Here is a 12703-nt window from a genome sequence, read left to right as displayed (position 1 = left end):
AATTTCAGCAGTGTTTTTGTAAAACACAGCCTATGGTTTACAAATGAAGATAAGGCTTCCTGCTTTTTATTGCCTCTTTTCTCAGGGGTCAGCCCCAGCACAAGTTGATGACTTCTGTGTTAACACAGAGAACTGACCTGAATTAGTTCATTTTTGAAGTTTGCATTCAGTAAAATACCTCGCTCTCTTTTGAAGGAGGAATTTAGGGGAAGATTCTGCATTCATCTGTTTATTCATTCACTCATTTATTCAACAAGTATGTATTGGGCATTGAGGAAGCTGTCTTTCTATGTCACTGAGTGATTGGCTAGACTGAATAATTAACATTTCTCTTGGCCATTTTGGTGTGGTGGGCGCAAGGTTTCTGAGATGCAGCCTATCAGGAAGCTCATCTCAAGAGTCTTTCTAACAAATCCTTTGGTTCAGGGAAACCTCACCAGGCTTGATTCTCCCAGCAGTGCGATGCTCATTAAACACAGTGAAAGGCTGTCCAATGACGCCCTGTATCTGACATGGGAGCGTGAATGTATTAACTGCACATTTGGGTCAGCATCCATCTTAGTATGTTTGCCAGACCTGATGTTCTTTATAAAAGTTAGGGTGAATTGGAGCATGAAGGGACTCCATTCGAACCAATGCTCTCACCATTTGCAAAACTGTCTTAGTGTTTTTGACATCATGCTTCATTCTGTTACAACTTTACTCCTGGAAATCCCCAGTGTACTACTGTTACCTGCAATTGTGTTTGAAATTGGGAGAGGTTATTCCATCCCTGCCACTAAGAAGCCATAATCCAAGGCCTGTTTCTGGGTTTGAGCAATATAATAATATCAGAAACATCTCATAGGTCAGGACAGTTTCTGGTGGTGTCCCCAGCACAGATTGTGTAGATATTCTGCAAGATCTCCCAGGTTGGCTATTTGCCCTGAATTTCAAGTGAGGGAATCATTGGGAAAATTTTTTGAAAACTATAAAAATCTAAAGAAGTATTATTATTGTCTCCCATGACCTGTGAATTCCTCAAAAGCAGACACAGAAATGTTTATCTTTTTTCTCCTCGTTTATAATGGGATCTGTCATATGTGTTGAGTAAATGCTTAAAATGAGTAAAAGAACTGATAGATCTGAAACTTCCTTTAATCATTTCTTATGGCATTGTCATTCAGGGTTCATCTGGATGTTTCTTGACCTGTTTGTATTTGCAGACCATTTTGGGGATTAATATCTTAGGTATGTTTACTGGAAGAATGGACTGTTGGGAAATTATATTGGTGTGTTTTTTTTTTCATTCATTCAACAAATATTTGAGTGCTTCTCTGTCCCCATCACAAATAAATTGTTCTAGCCAAGAAAGATGAAGTTACTCCTCATCTTGTGGAGTTTCCATATTTCTGTGGAGGTGAGTGGGTGGCAGAGGGTAGGGGATGTGAGATGTGACATGAACAGCCATCAAGTAAAGTGAATAAGATAATTTTAGCTAGCAGTAAACCTGAAGAAGAAATGAGAACAAATATGCAATGGTGATGGATGTGGGAGAGTGGTGAGAGGCTGGTTTAGATTGGATGATGAGGAATGGCCTTACCAAGGAGGTGACTTTCTCTTTGAAGAGTCTCTCTTCAGAGAAATCTTTTGATCAATGCTTGCAAGAACAGCTGTTTCTAAGACCTGCTCTTCTGCAGTTGAATATATAAAGCTGCCAGTTAGTTTCACTATGAGGCCAAAGAATAGGCAGGTAAAGGGCATCCCCTTTATCTGTGGGAAAAGATGCTCCTAGAAACTGGGAAGCAATCAAACCCTGTTTCATTTGACTTGTGTTTTTGTCCAGTGTCATGGGTACCCAGCAATTTATGGCAGGACACTTAAAATACTTGTGATAACAGACTTCCTTGTGATAGCAGTCTTCCTCCCTCTATCCATCCATCCATTTATCCATCCATCCACCTACCCATCCACTCATCCATCCATCCATCCATCCATCCATCCAACCATTTGTCCATCCATCCATCTATGCATGCATGCATCCATCCATCCACCCACCTATCCATCCATCCATCCATCCATCCATCCATCTTTCCATCCACCCACCCATCCATCCATCCATCCATCCATCCATCCATCCATCCATCCACCCACCCATCCATCCATCCATCCATCCATCCATCCATCCATCCACCCACCCACCCACCCACCCATCCTTCCATCCATGCATACACCCACCCACCCATCCATCCACCCACCCAACCATCCATCCATCTATCCATCCATCCATCCATCTACCCATCCAACCATCCATCCATCTACCCATTTATCCATCCATCCACCCACCCATCCACCCATCCATCCATGCATCCATCCATCCACCCATCCATCCATCCATCTCTTTGTTCTTTCCTCTTTGCCAAGAAGCAACTCTGGAAAAAACCAACCTAACAAATAAGTTTCCATTTTACATTAAAGCACGCACACACACATACATATACACAAACACATACACACACACACACAGAGTATAAAAGCTGTAATACACAAATGAATCCAATCTTCCTATAACAGCAAAGCCAGTTTAAAACTCTCTGAGTTTTTAGAGCTCAACACAAGGTCCAGTTATGGAATAGAGCATTTGGGCAGGAATGGAACCACTGGTTAAAGCATTCTACAGGCTTCCTTTAGGACTCATGGGATGGCAGGCAGGGGGGAACTTTCAGGGTCTGCTTTCAGAGAGCTTTAGACGTGCTTCTCAAAGGGCTGCTCTTGTAACATTTGTGGGTGATCAGGCAGGCCCAACGTACAGTCAGAAATTTTATCCCTGAAGAAGGGGGGGGGGAAGTAGAAGATAAATGGAGGACAAAAGAAAAAGAAGTCAGAGGCGCCTGTGATGAGATAAGCCAAAACAGAAGCCTCAGGAAATACTCTGGGCACCCGGACCCAAGGCGGACAACCTCAGAAACTATATGGGGAGAAGCAGTCTGTATACGGTAGGCACTTAGGAGATTTGTTAAATAAATTAATTTATACATTAATTAAAAGATGAAAGATTAGTTTTTTTAAAAAATATTTCTACTAAGTAAATTCTTTGTTGATTATTTTAATCTTCAGATTCTCATGCTGTTCATGTTGACAGGCATTTGATTGCATTTGTCGGCTGTGTTTTTCCATCATTTCTGTAAATTATTGGGCTTACACGTGATTTCCTCATTATAGTTCATACATTTCTTTATTTTAACAGTTTTACAGTTATTCCCATATTAATTTTATAATAATAAATTAAAAATAACTTCTAATGTATACCTCATTAGAGAAGAACCATGTCTATCGTATTACTGTTGTATCCCCAGCTTTCCACAGTGCTTGAAATAGAACATATACATTTGTTAATGAATGAATTTGTTGGCATGGGGAGGGGAACAAGTAAGCTTCCAAAAATGTGTGCAGCAAAATAAAAGTGGGAAATTCGTCACCAAGGTCAGAGAAGTTCCTAGGAAACTTAAGTTTCAGAAGAAGAGAATGATTTGGGATAAGTTATAATAAAATACCATCCTAACTAGTAGAAATGAACATCAGTTAGGCTCCTATTTTTTTCAAGTTCTTATGCCTTTTTTTTTCTTTTCTACTTCATAGCTCCACCTGAAGAAGACTGCACATCAGTCACAGACCTGCCCAATACCTTTGAAGGACCAATTACCATAAGTACGTATCTCTTTTAACCTTGATTGAGTTTTCCTATTCTTGGAGAAAGGATGAGGTCCATTTTCTATGTTTTATAAAATAGCACTTATTTCCCTAAGGTTAGGGACAGTGGCTGTGATTTACCATCCCTTCCCCTTTTCCTTCGATGACTTAAAACTGCTCTCTGGTTTACCCCAATACATTGTTCCTCAAACATCAGTCATCTGAAAACTACTTTCACATTTTTTTGGCATCTCTGTGGACACAGAACTATCTTTTACTTGATATTTTTCATTTAATTGACCCATTCTTTTCTACTTAAAATACATTAAAAAAAAACTGCAAATGGAAAGCCAACATCTCTGGTTATACATAAAACGTAACCTTAAAAATAAATGTAAGAAAAATTAAATGATGTTCTTAAATTCCAGCTGCTGAAGGCTCTGAGTCTGAGCTATGTTCTCTTTCTCAGAGACAGGGATTGATAAGGGTCAGGGGTAGGGACATTCTGGCCCCCCAAATTTTCTGTTTGATTTAACTGGAGTATTGAAACATGATAATAAAGGATACAAACTTCCTGATAAGCGTTTCAGCGTGATTTACAACATGTCGACCTAAAACCATCTTGATTATCCTCAGAAGTAGGCAGCTGGCACTGTGGAAAACAGAATATTTCAGCCAGAACTTTCAAATAGGTCAACCTGTTAACCTTGACCTGATCGACTCTGAGCCTCATTTTTTGAGAAGTATCACAGTGACGAGGAGGCTGGATTTCTGCCTCCTAAGAGCCAGACCCCTCCGTGTGCATGGGGACAGTGATGATGGTGGCAGAGGGACCAGAATTGTCCTGGACCACACGGTTCCAGCCCCCCACAGTTAGGAAAGAGATTGCCCCTGGGCTATACCTTGGAAAAGGAAGGGGAGGCCTGCACTGTGAGGTGTGCTGTCTACATCAGGCCTGGTTTGAAATCCTAGTTCTTTACCACCCGGGTGAGCTGAGCCTCAGTTTTCTCATCCGAGTAATGAAACAACATATGAAATTTGTCATGAAAATTAAGAAAGATAATGTGTCTGATGCACGCCTGACCCATAGTAGATGCTCAATAAATGCCCCATTTCCTTGGTCCCCACAGATCTCTCTCAAAGTCTAGACCTGTTCAAGTTTAGTCATATTTTCTTGTCAGAGCTTTATCTGCAGAGATAATTAGGGTGATTGAGACTTTGGAATGTTTTCAAATTTATGTTTTATTAATAGTTCTACTTGGGCAATCTAGATAGGCAGACAGACAGACTCATTAGTCCTACCAATGCCATACAGCAGAAAATCATTTCCGCTAAATGCACACTTGTGAAGTGAGTGACCCATGCTTGAAGGCAACAAACACATTTAGAGGAGAACGATGAAAGAAGTCCTCCTTGCTTTTTCTCCTCCTGTCATTCTAGTCATCTGCTTGTTTAAACCAAAGACTTTGACCTTTGTACACATCTGTGCTTCTTCATTTTAGGTTGAATTTCACAGAAGATGGCAGAGGCTCTGTCAATATTTAAGCATGCTGATTTCTTAGCCAGGACTGGAAGTTCATTTAAACTGACAACATTTGCCGCTTAGAAAGAAAATTTAATTCTTTGTGGATTTTTAAATTTATAGGCATACCTCAGAGGTATTGAGGGTTAGGTTTCAGACCACCGCAATAAAGTGAATATTGCAATAAATTGTTTTGGTTTCCCAGCACATAGAGAAATTACATTTATACTATACTGTAGTCCAAGTGTGTAATAGCATTATGTTTTTAAAAAACGTGCCTTAATTAAAAATATTTTATTGCTAAAAAATGCTAACCATTATCTAACAACGCAGAGTTTCCACAAGCCTTCAAGGTGTAAAACACAGTATCTGTGAAGCTATAAAGTGAAGCACAAATAAATGAGTTATGCTTGTATATTCCCTGCTGAGACCTATCACTTCTTTGTCTCCTATTTCAAATCCTTTCTCGAAATTGGTGGAGTTAATAGCAACAAATATCACATGCACTTGAGAAGGGAGGGTAGGGACCAGGCAGGAGAATTATCACTTATTGAGCACCAACTCTGTCTTGAATACTACGCTAAGCACTTTCCATACAACATATCATATAGTGCTCATAGCAGAAGGTAGTATCATCCCTATTTTACAAATGATGAAACTGAAGCTCAGAGGGTTACCTACCTTGTCTAAAGCCACACGAAGCTGGGATTCAAACCTGGGGACTCCCAAACACACCCTTTTTCCCCCACCGCATTTCCAGGGTGTGTGGGTGGGCAGGGAGAGTTCACTTTCTTAGTGCATCGGTCACTCTATCCCCCCAACTAGAGAGGTAGTTAGGTGTTGGTTTGCTTCATAAAAAAGAAAAATAGCTTTGAAGTCTTCTAAGATAAGCCACAGTTTTCCTGCAGTCGGAAAACGTCAGCTGTCCAGCTCTGAAAGTGCCTTCTCTGTCTCCCAGCTATTGTTAACCGTGACGGCACCCGGTACACCAAGAAAGGGGAATACAGAACTAACCCCGATGACATCAACCCCAGCACCACTCCCGAGGAGGACATGAGCAGTGGATCCTCCAGTGAGAGAAGCACTTCAGGGGGCTACAACATCTTCCACACCCATCTTCCAACCGTGTACCCGACCCCGGACCAAGATAGTCCCTGGGTCCCCAGCAACCCAGAGACTACCCCAGCTACCAGTAAGGAGAATGAATCACTGTGCTTTCCAATAGCGATTCGTTTGCAGAAAACGTCTCTGCTCTTCCTGAGCGATCCCCGCTCACCTGTTGATTGCCTCCGTCTCTAGAAGGTGGTGACATCACCTGGGGAGGCGGGCTGCTGTGGTCGTCAGTGCACCGTATGCATTGACTGCTACTGCCTACCTTTTTTTTTTTCATCTACAAGAAGTACCATATTGGAGGTTTTTCAGAAGAACTTCCCTTGTTCTCTTGTCCCAGAGATATGGTGACAGTTCAAGCCTGATGCAGAAGCTATTTTCATGTTTGCATGTTTCCTTCTTGTTCTTATCCATCTGTGGATAAGGTTGTTTTCATAAAGTTGTGATCATAGCATATGCATGCCATTTCATCTGCTACTTTTCTCAGTTTAATTTTATATTTTTAGGTTTTAACCTGATTTATATTCATATCATTAATTGAGTAATAATTAGTCATATTCACCACCCATGATTTGCTAAGCAATTCCTTTGTGTTTGGTCTAAGGAAGCATACCTGAAGGAGTTATCTGATCAAAGTAATCTGCTTAAAAGTTTGCTATCCCAGCTGGTAGGGGAAGGTTCTTAATTCTTGCTTGGTTATGTGGGTGTCATTACTTTGGGACAGCTGGAGTGCAAATATGTAAACACTGCATTAGATTTCTTTGGGTTTTTGGTCCCGGGGCTTCACTTTCATTGGGAGGTGTTTATATTTTCCCCTTGTCTCCTTCTCTGCTTCCTTCTTTGCTTTTCCCCTATGGTTTGTTTTAAAACAGGTTTCCAGATGGGCTGCGTTCCTTCTGTGGAGGATTATTCACGCTCAAATAGGGCATCTGCTTCTGCAGCAGCTTTCCTACTATGGTGTGGATTTTCTCTTTTCCTGGCTACGGCTCTTGAGGGGTGGAACTCGGGTCTTCAAAGAGTGTGGCAGAAATTTACTGGTTTGCAAATGCTCCAGACAGGGCCCTTTTCTATTCCTCATCACCCAGAAGCCAGGGAAATCACCAGAGCACTAGGATTTTTTTTTTTTTTAACATCTTTATTGGAGTATAATTGCTTCACAATGGTGTGTTAGTTTCTGCTTTATAACAAAGTCAATCAGCTATACATATACATATGTTCCCATATCTCTTCCCTCTTGCGTCTCCCTCCCACCCTCCCTATCCCACCCCTCTAGGTGGTCACAAAGCACCAAGCCGATCTCCCTGTGCTATGCGGCTGCTTCCCACTAGCTATCTATTTTACGTTTGGTAGTGTATATATGTCCATGCCACTCTCTCACTTCGTCTCAGCTTACCCTTCCCCCTCCCCGTGTCCTCAAGTCCATTCTCTACGTCTGCGTCTTTATTCCTGTCCTGCCCCTAGGTTCTTCAGAACCTTTTTTTTTTTTTTTTTTAGATTCCATATATATGTGTTAGCATACGGTATTTGTTTTTCTCTTTCTGACTTACTTCACTCTGTATGACAGTCTCTAGGTCCATCCACCTCTCTACAACTAACTCAATTTCGTTTCTTTTTATGGCTGGCTAATATTCCATTGTATATAGGTGCCACATCTTCTTTATCCATTCATCTGTCGATGGACACTTAGGTTTTAATGTAAGGTTACTTTCTCAACAGTGTCTTAAATTTCTGTTAGCATCTGGCTGAGAAGGGTGATACAAATAGGGTTGAGTTGTGATCATTCTCCTCAGATTCTTTGAAACATTTCAAAAAGCACATATTTTCAAACTTCCCATGATTTTCCAGATTATTAGCTCTCCAAAGATTATGTCACTGTATTGTCTGTAATTCCATGGACAACCCTTCTTGAGAGAAGTTTCTGCAGACCAGGCAGGTGGGCTGCTAGTTACTTGCTGCGTCTTGAGTTCCCTGCCTTCATAAAGTAGCCACATTGAAGGGGTTTATCATCAGGACATGCAATTTTGTCAGATGTTGGCAAACGCAACAACTAGTGGTCTCAGCAGGAAGCAGATCGGGTCTATCCTAAAGTACCATTTCCCACCAAAGAAGAAAATAGTGACAAAAGATATCTTGTGGGAACCAGATGAAATTAACATTCAAGCTGCTTGACAGCCTATAGAGAAATAGTATTTCACATGTCCTTTAAAAAATGCAATGAGGACATTTTATAAACATTCATAGCACATCTTTTAAAGGACCGCGCCTCTCCTGCCTTAGTCAGCAAACATATTTTGAAGACCTACTACATACCCAGCTATTCTAATGCCTGGGACCTATTGGTAAACACCATTAGAAAGTAATATTGAGGAGAAGTAAGGATTAGTAACCTAGTCATTCATTCAACTGGTATTTGAGGTCTTCTCTGTGCAAGACATTGCTCTAGTTACTAGGGACTCAGAGTTGGACCTACCTTCATGGAGCCTATATACTGTTCAGAAATCAAGGAAATGATTTAGTTAAAAGTATGTTTACTTAAATACAAATAGTTCAGGATTTGGGTTGAGAAAAGAATTGTGTTTTCCTCTTTCCAGAGCACTTAGTTACGTTTCAGTAGTTTAGGAAGAGAGAGACTTGTATGCCCAGCAGAGTGAGTCCAGAGCCAACCTGAGAGTCATGGAAGTGCTATAGAACCCATTACGGCAGCGCCAAATAAATCAGCTCATGGGAAGAAAGGTGTCAAAGAAAAGAATCAGGTAGAAACTTGAACATAGCGTATGGTGTACTCAAACAAGTTAGCGCTCGTTCATGAATAGACCATAGTTTCTAAGCCCAGTGAGGAGAATCCCAAAACCTCATGAGTGTTGGACTCAGAGTTGGGACTTACCAGGAGGGAGTGATTGCAAATCCCCTCTAATGCGTACAGGAGGGCAGAAGTCAAGAGGAGGGCTGGCTGAGCACAGAGAAGAGTATCTTTGGCTTGTGTGGCTGATTCCATCCTTGAGGGTCCTTAGTGGGTGGCAATAGGGAGAGCCAGTGAGAACGACCATCTGGGTAGGTTTTGACTTCCAGCAGCCTTTCTATTATAAATGTTGTTTTTTGGAAGTGCTTTCCTGGAGGCATGTCATAAGCCTTTTTTCTATTGGTGATCAGGAATTCTTTGGAATCCAAAAACTTAAACTAATTCAGGAAGCAGACTCCTGCCTTGGAACTCTCTAGTTCCTTGTCTTCTGGGTGTAAAAGAAAAATATATATGTGTGTGTGTATATATATATAAATATATATATTTAAAATTTTTATCATTATTATTATTTTTTGGTCTGGCATGATCTGCTTGGGTGGGGAAAATTGAAAACTCTGCTGTCTTGGCAGTAGCTTTTTTCATTTTCCCCAAATCGCATACACCTCTTTTTAGGAAGACAGAAATAATGCCTATTTCTGTCTTGCTTTTGTATGTTTGCTTCCTGTTGGTCTCTATCTGATGTACTATAGGGTGAGGGTGTCCAGAGTTCTGCATCTTTAATAAAGTTACTGAGGTAAGAAAGTGGTGGAAAGTGGAAAATTTGCAGATTTTCCAAGGGGATGCCCAGGTTTATCTGGGGGCATCAGTGGTGAAATTGGTTCCAATCTCTCTAGTCTATTCTGTGCAAATGTGTCCTTTGTAGCATAGAGCATGTTGTGTAGGTAGTTGACATTGGGTGTGTATAGAGTCAAAGCTTTTAACCTGGAGTTCATGGACATCCAGTAGGTTCAATGATAGGCCAGAAGCTATTTAAGAGCCACCAAAAATATGCAAAACTTTGAGAATACGTATGTGTAGGATCTGTTTTTCGAGGAGAGAAGCAATAACTTATATCAGATTTTCAAGGGCGCATATGACTCAAAATGGTTTTTAAAAATCTCACCTGGTTTAGATGTTTATCCTGATGATCTTTGCCATTCTTCGTCTACAGGGAAACATTCTCGACTCAAGTCTAGCTTGAGAGTCAAGTGGGAGATTTCAAATTGCAAAATAGCACCGATTATCCTTTCTCTAATTTGCATAGAGTCCAGAATTTCTCTAACTTGGGCAGTTGTGTTTCTTTTCTGGAAACACATTCTGAATTAGAATTAAAAGTGACAGGAAGTGTTAGATGGATACTTGACAAAGCTTTATCTGATTTCAACACTTTGAATACACACCCTTTGCAAAGTTCCTGCTCAAGTATAATGCTTGACTTGAGATTAATGAGTGTGGGTGGAACTTTGAAATGCCAGTTGTCATCACAAGCTTCCTGGGTAAAATGATAGACAGATCCAAAAGATACAAGCAAACACCTCTAAAGATATTCCGAAAATAAATGAATGATCCAGTTCATGGCTGGGTCACCCAATCAGGTAGCTATAAAATCTCTTTTCCATCACGGGTTATTCAGTTGCTACTTGGGTTTGTTCTGAGCCTGTATTCAGGGGTCTCCGTTTGAAGAATGGGTAGCACTCTGTGGTTATCCATACAGAATTTGCATTTCTGATGTTGTCCTAAGATTCTAAGAGACTTTAGGAGACTGGAAAGATAAAATCAGGCCTCACTCTTCTCTAATCTTCACTCTATAGTATATGCATACATTTTATATAGACAGGACTGAGAGTAAAGGTTTTCTAGAAAGACCTCACAAAATGATATTTTCATAATCGATCCAGTTACTTCAACGGTGCCCTCAAACAGCCTTCTTCCACGTATCAGGGGTTGCTGGGGCTATGTGTGTGGGAATGCAGCAGCTCAGGAGCAAAATAATTGGATATGGCCCCCATTTGGTAATTCACAGCCTAAGACTCAGGACCAGACAACAACAGCAATGGCAGGTCAACTGTTACGTCTTTTGCTTATCTGTTGTCCTAAATGCCAAGCCTTTCAATGTTAACGGAAGGAACACCATTATCATGCTGAAGTTTCCTACTGATGTTCTGTCACCATCCTTAGAACAGGATCTTGGTACCATTTCATTTAACAGAGAGGCCCACAGATCTGGGGACATGACTGGATTCTGCCCAATGTCCTACTTGTTTTCCTTTGGCAACATGCACGTAGAATCAGAATTATTTTTCCTTCAGAGCTTCAATTAAGAGCTTAATTCAGAACATGTCCTCTTGAAAGAAGTCTATTAGAAAATGCATACTCCTACTTTCCACTGATCTAATTATCACAGCCAGTAATAATAATAGAGGAAAATACTGATTTACAGATGGAAAGTATAGGCCCTGAGCAATTGTTTGGACATCTGATACCTCAACTATAAAGTGTGGGAAGTGACCTGTTGCTTTATATCAAAATCTAGGCCTCTAAAAAGCTCCCTGGATGTATGACTGTTAATTCTACATCACTATAAAGTGTTTTTGAGAGTTTGAGAGCTTTTGCGGAAAAAAGATTCAAAGTCTATAACAATGGGATATTATAAGCATACCTTCACTTACTAACTTTCGTTGATGGAGGATATGGCCATATTTCAAAATAATTAAGCATTTTTTATGCAGGAAAAGAGTTATAAAAATGGTCCTTTACATTTGCTTAGCTTATAATACATTGAATAAACTGTATTTTTTATTTTCACAAATACTCCTGTGAGGAAAATAGTACTGATGTTATGTTATGATTGCATATCATACTGATTAAGATAATGCTGGAGAGAGAGAGAGAGAGAGAGAGAGAGAGAGAGAGAGAGGGAGAGAGAGAGAGAGAGAGAGAGAGAGAGAGACTGACTGCAGAATTTAAACAATGGTATTTTTAAAATGTTGACAATGTTCATCTTCATAGTACAAACGCTGTGAAGGAAAAGGTCTTGTCAGTACTTCATCTTGTGACACTTCTGGGCTTTCTTGATAACTGGAAAAAAGAAATCTAATTCACTTTACTTTTGTACTTGGCGATTTAATGATGGTTTCAGCCTCTCTGCTTGAACTTTTTTCAGTTTTTTGTCTACTATTCTCTACTGTTCTTCTGATGCACATCCTGGTTGCAGAAATGGCAGTCTTTGGAAGTTTTCAAGTCAAGACTCTTGCTTCTGGTCTAGTTAGTGAGATCATTGGGTCACTTCATCTTCGTTTGTCTTTCCTGATTGATTATCCTATTTTCAAAAACTGGGTCTCAAAATGTTCTGTTCTGCTTTGCAAAATCTAGTGTTGATATAAAAGCGACCATGGGCAAGGCTGCTAGGGAATTTGGATGCCAACTAAAGTGGAATGGCATCTCTTTCGGGCTTTCACCTCATGTGTCCTTCTTGCATGTATCAGGGGTTGCTGGGGCTATGTGTGTGGGACTGCTGGCAGAAGTGTCATACCCTAAATTCTTGCAGGATGATATTGGTTGACCAAGATAGAATGTGTAGAAGATGATGCGCGAGGACTCATCATCCTTTAGCATCAAAGACT

General features: G+C 40.5%; 1 protein-coding gene across 14 annotated transcripts in view; it reads left to right on the top strand.

Annotated features, from left to right (window-relative positions):
• CD44 (CD44 molecule (Indian blood group)) overlaps nt 1–12703 on the top strand; it is an 86698-nt gene that overhangs the window by 41633 nt on the left and 32362 nt on the right. For all 14 annotated transcript variants that reach the window (XM_060159409.1, XM_060159412.1, XM_060159406.1 and 11 more), the window contains exons 4-5: nt 3619–3687; nt 6150–6383. In XM_060159409.1, coding sequence (XP_060015392.1) covers nt 3619–3687; nt 6150–6383 — 303 coding nt within the window. The remainder of the gene's footprint in view (nt 1–3618; nt 3688–6149; nt 6384–12703) is intronic.

This window comes from Lagenorhynchus albirostris, chromosome 9 (genome assembly GCF_949774975.1).
Source record: "Lagenorhynchus albirostris chromosome 9, mLagAlb1.1, whole genome shotgun sequence".
NCBI classification, from domain to species: Eukaryota; Metazoa; Chordata; class Mammalia; order Artiodactyla; family Delphinidae; genus Lagenorhynchus; species Lagenorhynchus albirostris.
The sequence above is the reverse complement of the archived record's forward strand: the minus strand, read 5'-3'. Positions and strand labels throughout refer to the sequence as shown.